Source organism: Solenopsis invicta, chromosome 15 (genome assembly GCF_016802725.1).
Source record: "Solenopsis invicta isolate M01_SB chromosome 15, UNIL_Sinv_3.0, whole genome shotgun sequence".
NCBI classification, from domain to species: Eukaryota; Metazoa; Arthropoda; class Insecta; order Hymenoptera; family Formicidae; genus Solenopsis; species Solenopsis invicta.
Window position 1 is genome coordinate 7,063,796 of NC_052678.1, and position 23,067 is coordinate 7,086,862.

Sequence of the window (23,067 nt, forward strand, 5' to 3'; positions counted from 1 at the left end):
GAGAACGCCATCCCATAAATCACGTTATTTAATAGATCAACGGCGATGACATCTGTTGCGACGTAGGTGTAATGTAATTACGCGCCGCGGGCGGAGAAGAGGAGAGAGAGAGAGAGAGAAAGAGAGAGCTCAGAGGGGTGGAAAACAAAGTTTTCCAGCGGGAGGGCGGCGAGAGCCGGAATTAAAATTCACGATTGGCGCGCGCAAGAGTCGATTTTGTAATCTCGCGCGACAAAGAGCGGCAGCGTTGCGAAATTCGGATATTCCAATGCGTAACGCAATCGACGAGTTTTGCGGCATTTGCTGCAAAAAAGGGGTTAATAAATTACATTTCTCTGGATGTGATTTTCGCGGGATTATTATCCGAATCGCGAGGTTAATATATATTTGCATTTGATATATTTGATATATTTACATTTTATCACGCGATAATTTTAGGGCTTTTGGGAGGGGGAAAAAATAAAAGCGATATTTTAGTAAAATATCGAAAAATTAATCAAAATCGACGAAGGGGCTTTGTTCCATGTGCCCCTCTCCTCTATGTGATCTGCCTCCGGGCGGTACGCATTTCGTTTTAACTCGGAATTGATGAGAATTGTTGGTTTTGCGAATTCGAAGCGTTTAATAAAATCAAAGCTAAATGTTTTTTTTTCCCCCATTTTTTTGCGGCGCAAGCGCGATACGAATTTTACGTCTACGTATCACAGTCGATGTCTCGTATGCGAATGTAAATGATGGATGGTACAATACGGCGACGCGAAATGAGGGTATAAACGATGGATCCGTTTATAATTGCAAATTTCATTTCATGTTTCCATTGTGTAAAACTGCATTATTCCGCGCTTATGCAATTGGGCGCGCACGGACGCCAAGCAGTTCTTTGTTAGGTTTAATGGCGCCCATCGATTTTCGTTGGTTCTCTCGAGCAATTTCTCGTATATATTAATGCCAATAGATAGGACTCTTCCTCTCTCGCGCGGGCTTGTTCGGGACAAATCAAACTCCGTGGCAATCGGGTCTCGGCGCTTTCTCTCTGTCCTTTTCTATTCCTCTTTCTCTCTCTCTCTCTCTCTCTCTCCCTCTTTCATAAACACACACAGATACATACGCGCCCGCGCATTCTGTCGACATACCCCTTGAGGACGGGAATGCGGTGCAGGACTTCGATTTCCAGTTAGTTAGGGCAGTTGCGATTTAAATGGCGCCATCGGAAATAGAGGAGGAAATGAACAACGCGCGTGTTACATCCACGTGGTGGAGTTTTCCAAGTCGTCGACATTGTTATTGCGCCTGTACAGCCGACCTCCGAGTGAGAAATCCTCGTTTAATTCTTCGTTTCGATCGGTTTAACTTTCACAGAGCTCCGTAATCGTATAAAATTTAATACCTAGTTCGTTTAACATCGAATAACAGCGGAATTTCATTCTGCATGTTTACAAAAAGAGACAGTGAGCAATAGATTGTGATTGCTTTTGTCTTCAATTATCTGATTTGTAAAAGCCCATTTTTACACGATCTGCAACGTGCGTAATTTGCAACAGAATTCGGGACAGAATTCTATTTATATTTTTATACAGAAAATATGTGAACAAACAAGGCGCATGAAATATGCATAATGCATAAATACCTGTGAATTGTAAATGATAAACTACAACTTAACCTGCTCTCATATCTGATCATCTACGTGATAATGTCTTGATCTTGGAAGCAAGTTATTTATTAACTGAACATAAAAAAGATATTCTTGCTTGTACGTAATAAAATCTGTCAATTATAAAAATAAATATGCCGATGCATTAGAAAAAATTCTTAACTAAAATATTACTTAATAAATCTTTAAATTGTTTTTATTTAATTAAAAAAAATTTTGATATGTTATAAGATCTTCGAGTAAAAGTTCATTATGTAACTTGTTAAATGTACTTTGCTCTCTTCTGATGCCATATATTTTTTTTACGTTTACAAAGTTTATTTCTACGAACGAAGATTGCTATAATTGTGGATATTATTGAAACTGATGTTATTATATTACAGAATTCTCTATGGTATACTTTGATTATATTTACTCGTATTTAATAACCGTATCACATTTTTTAATAACTCAACTATGCCAAAGAAACAAACGAGTATTCTATACACAATTTAATATAAAATTATAAATAAAATTATATTTTGAATTTTGTTGTAAATTATAAATCGTGTAAAGTGGATTTAAAATCGTTGCAAATATGAATGAGACCATTTTATTCAATATCTATTCAATTTTCGGATAAAATGTAAAATTCTGTATCAAGTTTTTATTGAATATTAAACATTTATTAAATACTATTAAATATTAATATTATTTTAAAATATTTCTTTCTAGATTTCTTTTTTTTTGATATTAAAGCTAATTATTTTCTCAAACGTTTTCAAAGACCTTGGAGTCGTATGCTTACGGTGCATATGCATATCTGTACAACGACCCTGCACCGAGCGCATAATCGGTTAAAGGCGTCGAACTCAGTCATCGATGCATAAATTATTGGCGCAGTCACGCGGATCGAGACGAATTTAGTCGTTACGGCTTGCGATCTTAATCCGTCTAATATTTAAATATAGCTCATAAATGATCAGCAATTCTGGTGCTCTACCAGAAGCAATATCTCAATAATATCAGGTTGAAATTTTAACGACGCTCTTTCGCAAATTGCGAGACGGTATTTCTCGGCGCAAATAAATTCTACTTATTTTAACGATTCAAGAAGTACCACACCGATGCAATTTATTGATAAACGTGGCGTGTACATACATATATACACGCATACGTGACCAATATAAATCTTCGCCGTTGGCGTAACCTGGCGCTATGCTGATTTATAGATATCGAACGATTCTGCACGAGCAGCGACAGAAATCCGATTATGGCGGAACACGGCGGTGTTACACGTGAGAGAGTGTTGGGGGTATCGCGCAATTTCGAGATCCGGAATCGTAGGAGACCCGGGAAAATTCGGAAAATTGATGTAACGTAAGTTGTTCGTTAACTACGGATTGTTCCTCGGGTGTGGGCTACACGTCGTTACGGACACGCCGTTCTGTCCCGAGTTACTTTCCCGCGGACGACGGCGGCTACGTGAACGTTGTTTGTTTCGTTTGCATATAAAGCGCGTATCCGTTTCTTTTCGGAAAATGCTCGGCGCATGTTACCACTACAACATGCACCTCTGAATAATTCAAACAAAGGATTAAGCGTCGTGCACCCAGCGTTTGCAGCCCGGATGTCTAACCGATGTTAAGAACGGCATTCGACATCCCGAGCACATTCGGATCCTCGTTTAAATTTTACGGACTTAGGAAAGTTACATTAAACTAGAGATCCGTGCCGAAACATTTTGGTATGCTAGACGCGACGTCTGTAAGTCTTCAGGCACGCCGTACAAACAAAATTGTAATTAAATGAAACGTACGAATGTGTAACCTAAATACACTGTCCAACAAATTTAAACTTTTATTAGACCTCAAACTAGACGAGATGTAATTTGTATAGATCTTTTGTCATTTACAGTGAACACGTGAAATGAAATTGCGCTAGTACGTTACGTTTTTCAAACAATTGTATTTAAAATTGTTAAAAATTATATTTGTGCTATTTACATTTTTTTAAACTGAATCAGCTAAAAAAATGTGATGGAACAGTTTTAATAGCAAATTCGTTTTTAGCGAAAAAATCTATAAAATCATTTTTACTGGTTTTATAATTAAAAATTGGATATTATATATAAAAAATATAACTTTCTGATTTTAATCACAAAACCAGAAAGGATGATTCTTATGGACTTTTTTATCACAAAAAAAATTATTAATTAAAATTATATCATCTTTTTTTTAGTTATTTTAGTTTTAATAAATGCAAATGGAATAAATATCATTTTATAGTGATATATAAAAAGTAGTTACATTTAACATGAAACATTTTTAATATAACAATAAAGTGTTACAATAACAGTGACAACATATTTTTAACTTTTCAAAATCTTGGTATTTTAAGTATGATGAAAAATTGTTAGACACTCGATATCTCTATTATTTCCCTCGGTACAGTTAACAAACGAAGGATTAAAAACAAATCGTTTAATATTTCTCGGTATAATTAGCAAGTGAAGGATAAAAAAAATCCGGATCGCGTTTCCCGTTGAATAATTTATTTGCGTCTGTTTAAACAAAGTACTGAAAGGTCGAGATTCTGTTTGCGTTAACCTTGCGCGACGAACGCACGAGAAAGCTAAGTGAATACACAATGGCAACGAGGCGAATGACTAGCGAATATGACGCCTGGTTGGCCTTCTACGGCGTCTACTCCGCACACGGTGTGCTCTAGTGATAGCAAAAGTGGAAACTGGTATGATAATGAGTTGCAAACATTACGAATCTCCTCGTATGTCGCTTAAGGTTCGCTCATATAGCAAACGGAGCAAATCACTGCCGCCAATTTAACTCTTGACGATTTAAATTTAAAGATCAATCGCTGTCCAATCATCAAAATAACATGCTTAAATTTGCTACCGGACCGAAGATAAATCGTACGATGTTCTCGCGTTAGATGCTCGTTCCTTAAATTAATAGGAAGAATTCTACGTCGTTTTATAAGAAGTGGGAATTGTACATACATAGCCGAGCTTAGATGTGAAAGTACAAATATAGTGTTGGGATATCGTGTAGCACTTTTTGTTTCTGTCGAAGTTAAGCGGCCTCTTGTGTTATCGAGCTCTCTTTTTTTATCATCTGCCGTACGCTTTCTGATTTCGACAGGGTCTCGATTTCTTACACGAACGAGGCTATATTGCTGAAAAAAAGAAAAAAAGGAAAAAACGTCCGTGGCCTTTATAACGGGCTAATAATAGGTGCACCCGTGTAATTTGCTTCGTCACTTTTCTGCTTCTCCTGTGCCCTCCTCCTTACTCACATTAGTGACCGGGAGATTGCACCTGCACTTTTTTGCTTTCGTGAAAATAATCGGATCTGCTGATGATGCGGCATTTATGGGGAAAAAAAAAGCGAAGAGTCAATTTCAATTATTTTATACCGAAAATTCTGGTCGGAATTCTTTCTCTTTGTAAATATTTAAATTACATATTATCATTATATTTTTCATTTCCATTCATAATTTAGAGAATTAGATTAACACCTCGGTAATTAAAAGGTAGATAATTAAAACCATTAATTTATCGATGGTTATATTTTATATCTGTATAATTTATTTTAAATTACATTCCTCTAAAGTTACTGATCCAAAAGAGAAATTATATATGATAAATTATAAAATATACGATCGTTATTTCTGTAACAAATTACCATTGTTCGCTCATTATTACATTTACCATTACACTTATCTTCTTCGAAAGAAAAAAAAAAAAATGTCGAAAAGCCTCTTTCGCAGCTACGATACGCAAGTATCGATTCTCTCTCTGCGTAAAAGTTATCCGATTATCGGTTTCTCCTTTTAATATACATGAACACGAGCGGTAGGCACTTTCGCGGAGGAATGCCCCGACTAGACAGCAGCACGGTGCGCCTATCTAATAATGCGTGTAACCACAGGTAATCCGAGCCACTATCGATGACTAATACCTGCCTGCTCGTTGCTTCGCTCACACCGACGCGAGGCGACGCGACGCGACAATGTAAGCGTCGCGCCGCTCACGTACTATATGCACGTATATGCAAGCGAGCGCGCACGCATAATGCATATGGACGTTCGGCGAGCGACGTACACCACGGCAAGCCAAAATCTCGTGGCACGGAGATAGGACGCCAGAGGCGGCGATATTATCAAATTATATACCTGCACTACGTATACACCGGCGGCCAATAATTCATCCATAATTCAGTTATCTAAATAGGACACCCGTACTACACACACATACACGTGACTTTCGCGTTGTTGGATGCCTCACGCGCGAGTCGCACGTGCACGCGTTCACGTGTGCGTGCGTCAAAGCGCGTTGAACGCGCGGGGACGTATGCGATGATCTCTGGTAGCTGTTGGAGCGAATGGCGAAAAACCGCCGCGGAATCGCCCCTATATCCGTCGCACGGCGGTGGTTGCGCATGGTCTCGTTGTGATGCCGTGGCTCTCTATTGGAATACTATCGCGCTTTTCAACCAGCGTTGCGATGCTATCATGCGGACAGTAATTAAAAAAATTTTTAATTATTTCGTAAGTTGATTATTTGCGCAGTAATTAATATTTTTTGCCCGTGTAGAATATACTTGAGAGATTGCTTTTGTGCGAGAGAGAGAGAGATTTCATGATTGACAAGCGTGTTTTGGAAATTTCTTTTCAAGACGGAAAAACGCGAAATCTACACGCTATATAAAAGCTCGCAAATAATTAACGCAATATAATAAATCTAATTGAAAATAATTGTTTTTCGCCTCCCTCACTTTTACGTCGCTGTCAGGTTATTCGAGTTATTGTGATGCATAATTCGTACGTTCGTTATTTATAAAATGTCACGGCGAGATGCTACGTAATATTAGCCGAGCCGGAACAGCGTTGCGCCCAGTGTGTCACGGCAAATCGGTTTATGATTTGTTTACATGCGTTGATGAAAACACATGTTGTATCGCATTCATCAATAAATCACTCCCTTCGTCCACGCATAAAAACGGGAATAATTGAATTAAAATTAATTAATGCTAGAAATGCAATCTCCATATGCGTCGCGAAACGTTTTGCATTATTTGCATTAATTCCTAGTAATGCGATTCTATATTGCCGCTAATTGCGGTGACTCGTAAACATGTCGAATCGAGTTTACATGGATTTAATGCTACCGCGTTGACACAAATTACAGCTTGCATTAACATAGTTTTTACTACGCAAATGTAAACTTTACATAATTTTTCTCTTTTCTACGCTAGCGCGATGCACAACGGGCATTAAGCGCTGAAAATTTTACGAGACGGTGCTTAAAAATAAGGCGGATTGAAGCCGGATTTAATTTTCGTTTCTGAGCTGGTTTACGACCAGGTGTTTGAAAATTAACGAGATCACGGTGCACCTTTGCGCAGTGTGCCGCTCCATACAAAATTGAGAAACTCGAGGAGATAGAGGATGGGGTGGGATAGTCAACGCTAAACAAGAGGAAAATTCATGATGTTATTCGCGCGGCGAAGAAAAGCGTTCGATCGCGCGAGTACATAAACAGCGGCTTCGTGATATTAATATTGGCAAGACGGCGGCGGCTTCTTCGAAAGATTAATATTGGCAATGTGCCAATAAATTTATATGATCTCAGTGTTACGTAGTGTCGTCTCGAGACGGCGATGGCGGGGGTGCTGTATAACCAGACGCGAGAAATAACGGATAATTTATGTTGACCTTCTCACAGCAGACATCGATTAGCATAACTCGATAATGAGTAAACAGATCTTGGGTCTTAAATATACGTTCCTAAAATAGAATCTTAAGCTAGCGAAATGGATTAACCATCGCAGAAATATTCGAATACATTTTTTCGGATAAACGCGGCGACAGCCATTGTTTAAATGCGAAGGCATTAATTGGACGAAATTAATCTTCGTTGTGTTTACCTTTTTTTTCCCCCCCTTTATACTCGAGACGAAAAACTTGAACGTGAGAGAACGCAAAGCGCTCTCGCGTCGCGGCGAAAATATCTCGGTTGAAGGGGTGAAACTAATTAGATTGCCAAGACGACACGACACGTCGCACGTCGCTAGAGAGATCCGCTAAAGAGTCTCCGTTACCTTTTTTGCTTTCAGGACAGCTGAAAAGTCCACGGATAACCGAGCACCCGTCCGACATAATAGTCGCGAAAAATGAGCCGGTGACGTTGAACTGCAAAGCGGAGGGTAAGCCCGAACCGGTGATAGAGTGGTACAAGGACGGTGAGCTCGTGCAGACGTCGCCGGGGGACGCCAAGTCGCATCGGGTCCTGCTGCCTACGGGATCCCTGTTCTTTCTACGGGTGATGCACGGCAAGAAGGAGCAGGACGGCGGTGTATATTGGTGCGTCGCGCGGAATAAGGCTGGATCCGTCCCGAGTAGGAACGCCACTCTCACAGTCGCAGGTAAGAGAGCCTCCTTCTTATCCTCCTTCTCGTCTTCTTTTTATACGTCCGGATTATACCGGGTAGCGTATCAGACACCGGTTCACGCGAGAGAGGAAGAGAGAGACCGCTCGTTAAACTCGGAACGAATCCCCGTGAAACGGGCTTCTCGCCTCAAGAAATTCCACGAGACACCTCGAGAATCCGCGTCGATCATCACACGCCGCTACGTCAGACGATTTTGCGAAGAATGACAAGCTGCTAAGCCAGAGAGCGTAGACTCTCTCGGACAAAAGCACCGACCGCGGGTTGTGCACCTTTTCTCTCTCTCTCTCTCTCTCTCTCTCTCTCTCTCTCTTTCTTGCGTGAACCGGCGCAGTATGGATTAGCTAAAGTCGCGATACGATTAAGCGTTGTCCACCGCGCCGGTCTGTAATTGTTTCTCGCGCAGGTGTCGATTAGCGTAATCTTGTAGCCGGCGCCGGGCCGATAAGATACACATATACTTGGGCTCTTTTCCATGGAAATCATAATCGGCGAAATTCATCTTTCGCGCTCGCTAAGGAAACTTTATGCGCTCGGACGTGTAAAACAAAACGTTGTAATCACTCAGTTATAATACGCTTTTTGTACATTATCGCGAAGATCAAGCGCCAGTAATTTTTCAATGTCAGTTTACGGTCCAAGGGATTGCCAGTTGATAAATCGGTTGAGTTAACAAATCGCCGAAGCGTAAATACAATTCATGTGTGAAAAAGAGCACGCAGGCATCAATGAACGTAATTTTATACTCGACGGTTAAAATTCTAAAATTTTATATACGACTTCATAATTTTACGCGGTGCATTTGCTTATCTCGGAGTGCCATTCGTCACAGTCTCTTTCTCTCGCTCTTTCTCTCTTTCTCTCACGATAATCTCACGCATTTCTCTTCCACTCTTCATAAAATATATTCAAATAATAGAGATTAATTTTACTATATTATGCAATGTCGAGCCTTTTAACGAGAAGACAAAATATTCACTACTCGAATACATCTTAAATTGCAGAGAAGTAATTTACTTTCCCGTTTACGTTCTAATTAAAGACGGAAACTACAAACGGAAAGCAAATGCTTTCATAATGCGCTTATCGGCCGAATTCCGCACGGAATGCATTTCAATCTATTCTCAGCCGTGTTAACAAGGGAATGAATAAACTCCACCCCTTCCCGACGGTAAAAATGGTTGCATCCGTGGCTCACCCTCGGTGAGCTCCCTCCCCTCGCGGAAGAGCCTCGAGTGCCTCCAAACGACTTTTCTCACCTTCCGCTCGTTCATTCGCGAGGTTGCGCGAGGCAAAGTGAACGTCGGCGAAGGCGAAGACGACGGCGACAGCGGCGGCGGCGGCGGCGGCGGTGATGGTGGTGGTGGCGGTGGCGGTGGCGGTGACGACGGGCGACAACGGTGTCGGTGTCACACGAACGAAAACGGACACCCCGTATGTACGGGCGCAGGAAGGAATAACCGTGATTTATACGGGATAGAAGTCGACTCCTTCGACTAAAACGAGCCATGTTTGTTTAGAGGCGATCGATATCCCGGGCGACGCACCCTCGCCTCTGCCCGTCCGTGGTATATGCCCGTTCGCCCTGCTTGCCTGCCTGCCTGCCTGCCTGCCTGCCTGCCTGCCTGCCTGACTGCTTGCTTGCTCGCCTGCTTGCTTGCTGGTTGGTAACGACCGATTCGCTCGTCTCACCTCGCCTCTACTACCCACGAGCCTGACGATGCGACACCGACCAACGCCTGCTATACTGGGCGAAGAATGCACTTCGGCCGTCCGCGTGTGTACGCAACGCGACGAGTTGAGTCGGGGATCTCCCTTCCTCCCCCTCCCTCTATTGTGGTCCATCTTTCACGCAGCATCCCCCCCCCCCGGTCGCCTCGCTCTCTTCGCGCTCAGGCTAATCCCGATTATGATCTCGAGAAAAGATGCCATACAAATTGAATTAGTGCCCCGGAGTCAATGTAGCGTTTCTGGAATCGGTCGAATACGCTGGGAAACATCTGTGTGTAACTCGGTCGACTCTCCGTAGCGTTGCGATATTGAATGTCAGGTTATTGAATATCCGAACGTTCTCGTTGCAATTGAATCGTTTCCATTTCTACTCTCTCACTCTTCCTCGCGGGATCGTGTACTATATTTTCACACGGAGACAAAAAGATCCGAGTGTACTGGCTGTCGCGGAAATATAAAAAAAGGGGAGGTGGAAATCTATCGCGAATAAGCGCGCGTCGCATTACGGAAGATTAAGAACGATAATGGAGAATCCCGATAATGCGAGAGCGGATCGCGCACGCCGCTCCCATGTTATTCCCTTTTCCGTGGGCTCGTTATTTCGAGTTCGCGTACATAACCGCTGTGTGTGCACAGCTCCGTACATGCACACTCACGCGTGCACTCACGTATCATGGATGCACCCGCGCGTTTCGCGTTTCGCGTACGCGAGCATCGGTTACGCCGATGCATCCGAGCTTCGTAATTTATAGAACACGATATCGCTCGTTAATTGCTTATTGTAATACGCGCAGCTATCCGTAACGTGCATTTATGCGACAGCGCACGTTAAATATGCAGCCGTAATGGGAGTGCTTAGCGGAGAACGGACCGGAACGCGCGCCGCGGCTGTTCTATCTCGCGGAGCCCCGGAATCTCCAGAATATTGATATTGCGTCGCAATAAAATTTCTGCCGTGGCATCTGTGCCATAATTATTCGGATGCCATAGCGCAAGAGGGGGTGGAGAGGGGCCGCGCGCGACCCTTACGCACATTACGAGGAGAAGCTGAATTCGCTCGAATTAATCCCCATTTTCTATATTATATTAATATAATGTATGAATCTTAAATCTCTTGCACTAATTATTATAATTTAAACGTCGGTTTAATCATTAGTAATGAATTAGTAATAGGCAATTGCGTGATATAACCCCAGAATGATTATTATTTATGAAATGAAATTAATTTCGTAAAAGAGTAAGGATTTATTTTATGAAACAAAAAAAGAATCAAAAAATGCTGTAATTGAAAAATCATTTTGCTATTATATAATGAGAAAATCAAGTCCCTTTTTTATAAAATTATAACCTGACACATATATTTGAATTTTCCCGATCTTTTTAATTATTCATTATAAATTAGTAATTGACAATTGTACAATAATTAGCATGATATTATTCATGAAGTGAAATTAATTTCGTAAAAGAGCAAGGATTTACTTTAAATTTATAAAACAAAGGGGCTCTATTCAATGAATGGGAAATTAATTCAACATTTCGTAATGAAGAAACTAAACTTCTCTCATAAAATTATAACTGGAAGACAGAATCGTACACATTGAGAGACATTCGAGTCTTTCTCATCCTCTTTTGAAAAAAAAATGCGAAGGTGCGAAGAGACACGAGGCTCTGCCTCGTGCTTTGTCGCGTTCTCCTCCGTTGCAGTTTTAAGCATCGCGAGCCTCGCCTTTCTCGGTAACTAGATTCGCCAAGTAGCCGTCTCTTGCGCCCCTTTGTTGTTTTTGCTGTGGCTCGCGCCGGTCGCTCTTTCTCTCCCTTTTCCCTTTCTCTTTCTCTCTCTCTCTCTCTCTCTCTCTCTCTCTCTCTCTCAGTCTCGACTCATGCTCTCTCCGATTCCTAGCGCAATATAAATAGGCCCCGGAGATCAGCACCCCAGCCCCCTTTTCACTCTACTACGGAACGCGACCCGGCACGCCGCGGAGACAGGCGGACACGGCTTCTCGATCCGGGCTATCGCCGTATAATGCATAGCTTTACCGCGTTATAATGGGAGCTTACGCACAATAGTCATGTACCTCGCTCACCCATAAGGCTCTCGACCATGGGCGCCGCTACGCCCATTTTTTTTTCTTTTTCGCGCGGAGCAACACACGGAACGTGTGGAGCTCTTTTCTGGGAACCTGTTAGTGTACTCCGGACCGGTTCTTTTTTTTCCGTTCTTTGTTCATTCAAAACATTCCATTTGGGAATGTTTTAAAGAAACATTCATAAGGCTTAAGAGATTATAATATTTATATCTGCTCGGACATATTCCCGTCTGCAATTGTAACGCGTGACGCCATATCGATTTCTCATTGTACCTTACAATATACGAGATGACGTAATCGTCACACTTTCTCCAAATTTGCATAGATACCGGTTAATAATGTACATTAGGTAACTTTGCCGTTCTCTATCTCAAATATCCCAAACGCAAACCTTATTACATAATATTGCTTCTGCATCCTGATTAATGGGTCTGTCATCTTAAAATCTCCTAATATCTTCTGTTGATACGCGTAGTTTGTCCAACGTTCAACATCGATGGGCAATTTATCGCTGTAAAATTTGCTTACGCATAGTATTAGTTTTTTTTTTTTTTTAAATTAAGTAACATATTTATCACGCTGACAGTGATTTATTTCCTGGCTAAAGAATTATATCAAGAGCAGCCCGCCGATACACTTTTCAATATAAAGCTGTTGCGAGCGAAGTCACTTTCGTGCATCCGAGAAACACGACGGGCGTGTGCGGATGACCCAGATATATTTTTAAAACGATATGGAGGATGATCCCCCTTGACTAGTAGCTAGATTATCCCTAGACGACAGGACGCGACGCACGGCGCAAGATAGTCCCGCATCCGAGAGAGGGAGAAATGTCTTTCTCTCTAACGGGAATATAAAGAAATGTTGTTCATGTTAAGCATATCTTGCAAATTTATAATTGGCTTCGGCTGGAAGTTCGCGTCGGCGAAACTAGAAGCTGAAATAAAGAGTAACGAGAACCGAGGTAAAAGAGTCCGGTTTTTGAAATTAAGCAAACTCGACGAATTGTGAGCTCCAGCGGCATAATTATCGAAGTTAGGACATGTTGCGGATGAAAAATGTATAAAACAGTCAATTTATACTTCATTCTTTTATATATATAATTATATATATATATACATATGTACACAGGGAAGACGTTTCAATTTGAATTAAGGTTTTGCTCTTTCGCTTTCCCAAATGATTTAAACGGAAGAGGAAAGATAAAGAGGACGAAAAAGCTTCCAGCTCGACCGTTTCTTTTTCCCCGAGTATATGCGTCTCAAGTTTGATGTTTCCCAACTTTACCGTACCTACATCGAAGAACAAACCAGCCGCGAAGCTCGTGCCAACTTCCGAAATTGAACCATCCCTCCCCGAGATAAATACGACGGAATTTTGACAGATTAGTATGGCGACAGGCGAGTACTTATTCCCTTTAAACGTTATCAGAGGGGGGAGAGAGTCTACTCAAGTTATTTATTTTAACGCGTCGCTATCGCGCACCTCACGACGACGAAGCCAACGTCGGCGACGATGGCGAGCCCCGAGGATGACGGAGAGGGGGGAGTCGAGAGCGCCAAAGAATAAACGGGAGAAAATGAAGATAAATTGGAGTAAATAGGTGGTAATAGGTATAATGTCGCTGCTATTTAATCTTCATTAAGGCTAACGTGCCTCCTGTCTCCTCCGGCACGTCTCGCGACGGCGATATCGGGACCGTCACGGAGACAGATACGTTTTTAGTGGAGTGTCACTTCGGGTTCGTCAGCCCGATGTATATCCGGGCGAACGAGCGGACGGATGATTGTTAAAAACCTGCGCGACGCGTCGCCGCCGGCTGATTATTCATCGGACTATTGAGATAATAATTTTCCAGCCGTGCGACAACGTCGGATGTGACGCGGCGCGTTTGTCCTGCCAATAAAATGGAAAAAGCTCGAGGGGGATTAATGAATGGTGCCGCGCTGAAGCTTCTGTTCCGTTCGACGCTTTCACGTGCCCTTGGTGTCACACTCTTGGTTTCACACGTCTTTGTGCGACAATAGTCAATCTGTCCGATGGCGCTTCCACCACGCTAGCTTCCGCGGCGCTGATAAAAATTGAAATTCTGCACACTCAGGGTTTTATACAGATTGAACGTGGAAGGAAAAATGGTTGAAGAATCGTTCGAGAATTGTTGACAAAGTTTTGGTAATTTCTTTGAAGTGCTTTTTTGGGGGGGAGTGCATATCGGAAAATAACATTTGAAAGTTGGTAGTTCGGGCGTGTTTTAGCCGGAGTCTCTCATTAGAATGCGGGATATATTACAGGTTAATAGTTGCGCTTACAGCTAAACGAAGTTTAACCGATGTCACGAAAAAGACTATAACCGGGGAACACGGTATCCTTTGTAAGAAATCGTAGTCGGAGGCGGTGACAGGCAATTATAGGTCTGACGGTAATTGATTTGATGCAGAGAGACGGTAAAACCAATTGGGAATGGGAGAATGTGAAAGGAAATTGGAGAAGGGGCGGGAAAATAATAAAAAGGAAAGAGCAAGATCGTGTGAAGGCTTTATCGAGTTTGATTCTTTATTTTATATGTCACCGGTATATAATATGGTTCATTCTTTTCTCAAAAAATTTTGTTCCCGCGTTTGCTCAATTTTATTTCAACTAACGATCGACCGGTTTACTCATCGCGCTGGAAATTATTGCGAAATACGTTAAATGATATTTATTAATATCAAGATACATTAATTGACATATCGCAAATGATTTATTCGTTAATATTGACACATATCGTTACTCTAATTACGCGCCGTAATTATGTACCGCTGTTATAACGAAAAGTATACGTCCGCACATCTCAATTCACACGAGCGCTTCCGCGCCTGCACGGCAGAGTTATATACCTACCCGCCACTCGGCGGGGCTCGCCTCTAAAATCCGTTCGCGAATAATTATACATCACGTTAGAAACTCTATCGGTTTTCACTTACCTCGCAGGGGTCGCCCCCTTCGATCTCTTGGCGTTGCATGCATGCATGCATGCGTGCGTACATGCATACCAAGGAGGAGGAAACGGGATGAAGGTATAGCGGGAACAAATGCGCAGAGAGAGCTTACTGTATGATCTAACGAATGGACTATTCGGGGTGCACCCCATTTTCTATGCCTCCAACACGTACCGCGCCACGTGGTGCATACATCTGTCTGCCCTTCCCTCCCCCCTGGCCGTCCCGCGCGAGCTCTCTCGTTTCCCCTCCGGGCCAACGTTCGAAAGCCAGGCTCTTTCACGGCTCCACTCGCGCCCCGTTTCCTCACTTTTTCTTCATGGACCCGGTCCATGTTACTACGAACTACGTACCCGGATACAACCCTCATTATTGGCCGGGCTATTAAATGGTTATAACCTTGCGCTCTTTACAACACGTGCCGCTCGCTCGCCTGCCCGCCCGCCCGCTCGCTCGCCGCCGCGCTGCCGGTTTGACAAGTTTCGCCGTGGCCCCGTAGTTTCCTTTTGGAAGGCAAACCGCCGCCGCTCTGCCGCCTCTTTGTTATATAACCCGCTCCCAAATCGAAAATTATTCTCTCGTCAGAGGGCCAGCAGCGATTGACTGCCGAGCTCTCTGGTGGTTAACTTTTTATTTGCCTTTGTTTCCAATTTACGACAAACGGCCGTTGAAAGATACGAATGATCGTCGCGGCGGTCGTTACACACCGCGCGGTTTAAATGCACGGATAATATATTTAAAGAATAATTATTGCAGTGTTTTTAGAGCGCAGCGCGAACGTAAATCTTGCTCTTTTTTCTTCCGCGACCGCATGCCGTATTTCTTCTCCCCCTGCCGTACTTTCTTCTGCCCGCATCTCTCGTGCCTGACAAAATTTTGGCAATGAATACCGCCGAGAGTCTCTTCGCTGCACCCATCGTGCCTGAACAATGGCGCGATTTTCCTGACGCGACATTCACGGGCGGCGGCAGAATCTATAATCTTGTCGCGCGATTTCCGTTCCTTCGACGGGCGTTCACTTGCGGAAAACTTTATGATAATTCTCCGATCTCCCCCTGTCTCCTGTCACCCCCCCCCCGGCTTCCGTCGTGTCTCACGGTTGGCGTCGTAATCGAGCATGCACACGATGCACTCGAACGCATCGCAAGTATACGCCTCCTCTCTCTCTCTCTCGCGAGCATACACATTTCCTCTTTACGGTGTATAGCTTATTTATCTTGCTCGTTCCAAGTACCGTATTTACGATTTTATTAGCGTGAAAATAGCCGAGATGCGAGTTAACGAACACGAACCGATCGACATTGATAAATTTGGCGAATCTCGCGCGTCGAAGTCGTCCGGGGCAGCATTGCACTCGACTGCATCCCACCCTAACTGCATCTCCGGCGCGCGGAACTTTTCTCAACTACTTTCCGCGCGACGGGACTGGGGTAAAAGATTTCGTGATGTTTGCCCGACAACTGTATAAACAGCCGGCGATAACGCCCAGTTCCTGTCAGGAATTTCGAACGCTCTGTGTTGTTCGCGAACGCCGTCCCACCGCAAAATTTCGCGTGCACACCCGGAATTACCACGGTGGAGGGAGGGAGGATCGGGCTGTTTAACATTAACAATGGGCCGCGCGCGGCGACGGTAATTATTTACCACATTTTATTATGCATTTTACGAACTACCCGCCCGCCTACAATTTAGTTGTCCAATTCGTTCGGAAACACCGGATTATACGGATTTATTTAATACCGCGAGCCATTGCATTAAGCGGAACGTCGATTTTATACCGATTCGCGTCTAATTGCTTTTATCGCATTCAATTCGGATCGCGCATAATAGCATTTGCGAGCTGTTATTTAGCTCTAAAAATCGGTCTGCGTCTGGATTTGTTGATCTTATGAAATAATTGAGACTGATATTTCCAGAAGTACCAAAATGTATTATTACGTATTTTGAGATACGTAAAATTTTTGTTTGTTTGTTCAGTTTTAATATAATATTGGAGTTTAATTTTATTTACTGTGTACTCTCAAAATTTTAGCGACGAAAGATATGGAAAACAAAAATACCGATATGCAAATACCCGATAAATGAAGTGCCAATTGATATTTTCTTTAAATACCAATGGAAACAATTTTATCAATGCAAAATGCACGAGAGCGCCACCGGAAATGTACAGATGGATCGTAAACCAGTCGAGATTTATATACGTCTTAATAACCGAGATATTTCGGTACTCAAAACGTGTGCCTGAATAAGTAAGCTTAACATATAATTTACAAAGTTAGCGGAGCACGCAATTTGAAGTACGACGTATGATTTATACGAATAGATTTGATACATTGTAGAAATATATTCCAGCTAATATTACAGAATCGATAAAACCAGATGCGACCTGGTTCGCGGTTTCGCTTGGGTTTTGCACGCCGACAAAACTCGCGCTCGATGACTGTACAAATTTCTCCCTACTTGCGAGAACGAGCGCTGCAGCGCAGTTACCTCACGGGCGTCACGCGGGTTAATAAACTTCTTTATACCGATATATCTACGAACGTTTTGCACAAACGACAGAGCGACGGAAAGAGAGAGCGAGAGAGAGAGAGAGAGAAGTCTAAGAAGAGGGAGAGAAAGAGCGAGAATCTACTGCGATAATGAAAAGGAACGAACAGCAGCGCTCGTTAGCGCGCCAGATAAACCTGATGCAACGCGATGCATTTTAGCACGATATCGCGATTATAGCGAGAAAAAGAGAGGGTTTTACGAGTTGAATTATCGTCATCGCCCACATCGTCATCGTCATCGTCGTCATCGTCGTTGTACCTCGTGATTCAACTTTCGTTCCTCGACGCGCGCGTCTATTAGGCGCGTATGGCGCGGCAAAAATTTCCAAGCGGAATGCGTCAATTAGGCGCACACGCGCTGCCGGGCGTTCGTTCCCTGGACCCCCCTGTCTCTTCCCTTTTCTCCCCCCCGAGCTTCCCCTCCGGTTTCACCTCCATCCCCCCGACTCGCTCTTTCTCCACCGCCCGAAAAGACCCGGGATAAAATAACACCTAGACACCCTCGTTTACGCGCGGCTTCGCGCTCGCTCACTCGCTCGCTAGCTAGCTAGCTAGTCTGTTGCGTGGCGCGCGCGTGTGTATCGATTAGTCGACGCGCGGAGCAAAGCGGAGCGGAGCGGCGCGGCGCGGCGCGGGGCGTCGCGACGCCGTGCCGCGCGACGTGGCTTTCGCTCACACACACACTCTCTCTCTTTCTCTTTACCTATGCCCTGGACAAGCCGGCGAAAGGTGGGGATCTCTTGCAGCTTTTAATCCATCGCTCTCTCGCTGATATTCTGTGCTCGTCGAGAGCCCCGTGCCACTGCAACGACTCGGCGGCGCGAGAGCGAGTTTTACCCCGTCATTCCGATCTCCCTTTTGCATCCCCCTCTTTATCTCTCTCGAAGCAGATCCGCCGATGCTCGCAATCGCCAATCGGCGAATCGCGGAATCCGATTCGATCCGACGATTCACTCTTCTTTTCGTTTTCATCCGGGCGCTGGATTACCTCCCTTTGCCTCTCTATCTCTCTGCGTCCACCCTTCTCTCGTCATCTGGTCACCGCACGATCGTTCCCGCGCGCGATTCTCCAACTGCTATTGTTCTTGACAAATGTAACGGCGGCGGCGGCGGCGGCGGTCTGCGAGATATCTCAGATTCGTCGACAAGCTTTACAATTTATCCGATTAGGACAAAAATTTGGTAATATTTAAAGCACCTTTCTCTCCGTAATCAGCGGTAATTAATACCAAGTCTCGGGATTACTGAATAAATAATTACGCTGCGTAAACCGGTGTTTACAGTGTAGCATAATTTATTAATATTGCCAAGCGTATTACAAGTATTGTTAGTAATACGATGCGTACATACGCGTGCGGCATGCATTTTTTATCGCGAAAGTTGCAATCGGCTGGCAAGAGATTATTAATCAGTTTCGTATCTCTCTACTCTTAGAAATCCTTAAATCTATTTGGCTAATCCGGCGCGAGCCCCCCGACGCGGGTGGGCAAGAAGCGATAATTAATTGATTCCATATTTCCCGACGTACAAATCCCTCAATCCACTTGAGTAATTCCTCGGCCTACGGGAGGGGGATAGAAATTCCGTGCGGTATAGAGAACTCCCAGCGGAGGAGCGGAAAAAATTGGCACATGCACGAATATCTCTTTTATCTTGTGCCAATTTCCTCCTGTGCATCGTGCAGTTATATCTCTCAAAGCGATCACATTTTACGTAATATATTACTAAAATAAGCTCAAAATAACCGAGACACACGATCAGCGGCATTTGGGGAGAAACGTCTTTTTTTCTGATTATCATTTCCCGAGGAATAAAATCGAGAGACAGGAAACTACTTCTCCTTCTATCTCCTCGTGTCTCTCCCACCTTCTCTCTTCCGCGCTGATACTCTCGCGGGAACGGCGCGACAAAATGGTGGCTGTGGGGCCAAATTAAGTTTGGCGTGAAAGCCGTCCGCGGGGAGAATTTCATTCTATCGCCCGAAGCGGGGGAGAGGCTTCGGGCTTGCGAAAGCTCAAAACAAACGCGAACGCCGCGGAGGGTGGTAACGCGATAGCCCGAACTTCCGCCCGCGACTTGGATACCCCTAACGAGGTAACCGCGCTCTCACCTATCTCTCTCTCTTCCCCTCTCTATCTCTCTTCCCTCTCTATGTCGTACTCCGACTTATTTAATACGTATGCAGTCGGTCGCAGCCGGATCCCGAGTTTCTCGACTCCAAAGCCGCACCGAATTGAATCGGGCGGCCGATTCGAACCGAATCGAGTCGGGTTCGAAGTCGGCTCAATTCGACGAGGTCGCCCAACCCCGTCGGTATCCTCTCGTTTACCATACATCGACGGGAAAAGAGAGAGAGAGAGAGAGAGTCGGGTTCATGGCGTCGTTTTCCTGTTACATCGAATCTTCGGGTTGCGTAACGAAACAGCTATTCTATTCCATCGCCTATCCGGGGGACTCCGCGGGTAGTAATCAGTGATATATTGTAGATTTCCTTTCGGTTGTTACGAAAGAAATCGACGTCGCGTCGTCGTGGGCGTCGGGCGTCGCGATTGAGGAGAGGACTTGTGTGAGCCCTCGGCTGATTAATCGCTTACAACGTGTCTCTTCGGTTTTATCTCGGTTTTGATGCATGCGCTTTCTCGCGCGCGCGCACGCGTCACGAATATTTAATTCCTCCTTCTATAGCCGCGACTCGACTCGCGGCGCCAGATAAATCGTCTTGTAAATGATAGCCGTATAAATGGAATGATAAGAAGTTACATTAACCTTCTTATCGAAACAGTAGGATTAATTTAAATTTATGAAGTAAATACTAATGTTTATTCTTCCCTGCTTCTTACGATATTATTTCCGGAGTTGTATTCCGTTGCTGTCAAGGTATGATGAATTACAGTTAAATAATAATAATCCGTGAAAAAAAAAATAAAGAAGACGTTCGTCGAGTTCTCTTCAGTTTTGAATCGCCCAAAATCGGTGCTAGTGTCTCTCGTGTAAACGTCAATAACGACATTCATTTATAATTGATAATAACACCGTATATACGAATGCATGGTACACACCAAGGCGGTATTCGCGTACAACGAAGAGAGGATACTTCCTATTTGCAGCACGCTCATCCGGACTCTTCCCCTATAATTTGTCCGCTTTAAGTATAGGTGTTATAATCGCAAATAATAGCCGTCTCGCGCGTTCTTCGTCGTGATAGTCTGTACTAATTTTCCTCGGCGTTAATGCGCTAAGTGCGTCGGGCGAGGGGTCGTCCGCGTATTTGCCGCTTGACGTTACATTTTGGCGAATTTACGGTAGATTGGTCGGCGGCCCATGACGAAGATCACGATGCGCGCGTGTTTGTGTGTGTGTATAAATATATGTGTATGTGTGCGTGGGTGTGCGCCCAAGTCTGAGGAGAAGAGCGTGAACAAGATTACCCAGAAAATGAGAAAGAGGGTATATGTGAGCCGGGCGAGGTGGCGAATACAAGTTTAGGCGAGTAGAGAGGATCCTCCCCTATTCGACCAAGCTGTGTTATGTTACACCGGCATTTCGATTATGCCGGTGGTAATTGACGATAATTGCGACGAACGGCGGCGGATGGCGGAAATAACGATAACATTGTAAAATTAAGATATCGCCGCTCGCTGAAAATCCATAACGAGCGGCTCATGGAAGGCTGAATGAACGGACGTAACGTTCCGCGAATCTCGCGCACGATGACTGTTGATTACGGAGAAGTAGTTAAGCGCTTCCTCAGAGTGAATAGCGATTCGTCAGATTAAGAACACCGGATACGGTTATAACGCTTCTCTTTCTCTCTCTCTCTCTCTTTTTTCTCCTCGACCGAAAAAATCTCGGGTATTATCTTGATTAGACTCATTACTAATTGATTGCGATCTAATTGACGCCGTTTAACATTCGCATTTATACGCGATGAAATACTGGGAATCTCAGAGCAATACATTCCAGAGCATATTCCACAATTGAGTAGATTATTTTTCTTAATCCTTTCGTGTCTGGTGGCGCATATGTGTCAAACCTTTAAAAATTCGTATTTTCCACAAAAATAAAGATAGCAACTTCATCTTGGGTTCATTTTAAAGATAAGAGACAAGACTCTTCATGAAAAATCAATATTTGAGAGTTTCCCTCTTGATCTACATACTTCGTCACAAATTCGTAAAAAAGAGACAAAAGTGAAAAATGCATGTACGTCGTTCCACAAAAATTAAGATAGCGAGTTTTTTCTGAACTCATTTTGAAGCTCAACGTAAGGACTATGTGAAAAAAATTGCTGCTTAATTTCAAAATGCCAGATTTAATGTGACGGACTAAAATACTAAATTTTGTTATATTTACATATAAATTGGTACATACAAGTTTTTGGGATTGTTGATGATGAATTTGCAGTAAAAGTCTGTAACAAAATTTAAAATGGTCCACTAGATCAAAATATTAAATTTTATTGAATTTGAGTGAAACTCATTTTAACCCGTCACTTTAAATTTTAAAATTTTGACTACAGGTTTATAATCCCTAAAAACTTTTAATAAAAACTAGATACTAATGATTCTTAGAAAAAGTCAAGCGCGAAAACATTAAGTACCTCGTCATAAAAGTATCAATATCAATTCAAGCAATATTTATAAATTTATTTGATATATTGAGAGGGAGTTGAAACACAATAATAAATTATTTTATATTTTTTTTTTTTTTAATAATTACAAAATTTCATAATTTTATACGGGAGCTCATAATCATGAGCGATTGCAATTTGCAATTAGCCAATAGTATCGTATAATGTTAGTTTGTAATATTGTTTACACATGTATCGAATAATTAGTAATTTTCACAGATGATGACGATGTTTATCGCTTAGCTACTTTGTCGTTTAGTTTCTAGATATTATTTACATTATACCAATTAGAATATTAATAACATTAATTAATATTGATCTTTCTACTATATTAAGCATGATTAAATTTAAAAGAATAAAAATTATCTTTATTTCTTTAGAAAAATCAGAATTAATTCATTAAAATTTTATCAAATTATATCCTGTACGATTTTAATAAATCGTTAAATGAGATTCGTCATACTTCTATGTCGATTTAATTTTATTTTCTGATTTAATTACGAAATCATACCATTTCTGTTACGGCAGCTTTAATAAAGATTCTGAAAGGAGCAATTACAAAGAAAATTATTTTACATGGATATTCTCTCCACAAAGTAAGACCTGTCATATAAAGTAAAATAAAGTCGATCTTATCATTAATTTAACGCGCGCGAGAATAATTAATAATTTGTCGATCGGAAACAAGAATACTCATTGCATACGTTTATTTTATTTTACGTTAAACAATTCGTGGTAACGCATTGATCTGGCCTTGACGTTCGACACTCGGTGGTTAGTGTTTACGTTTTTCGGGAGGTGTGCCACGCCACTGGGTACACGCAGTCACCGTGTTTGCCGTTCGCGCAGAAACGGGATTCGACCGAGTAGTGGTGCGAGGCATTCTGCGTTCTGTCATTCACCGCCTTTCGAAGCGAATACGCGTAATCGTCTAATAGAAATTGTCATGTCCCTTCCTCAGTATAGCGAGACAAAATTACCCAAGTGGT

General features: G+C 42.9%; 1 protein-coding gene across 2 annotated transcripts in view; it reads left to right on the plus strand.

Moving 5' to 3' along the window:
• The window catches only part of LOC105198941 (roundabout homolog 2), a 118,898-nt gene that overhangs the window by 31,536 nt on the left and 64,295 nt on the right, over positions 1 to 23,067 (plus strand). For both annotated transcript variants that reach the window (XM_039457965.1, XM_026138763.2), the window contains one exon: positions 7,768 to 8,076. In XM_039457965.1, the coding sequence (XP_039313899.1) occupies positions 7,977 to 8,076 (100 nt within the window). In that variant the 5' untranslated portion in view covers positions 7,768 to 7,976. The remainder of the gene's footprint in view (positions 1 to 7,767; positions 8,077 to 23,067) is intronic.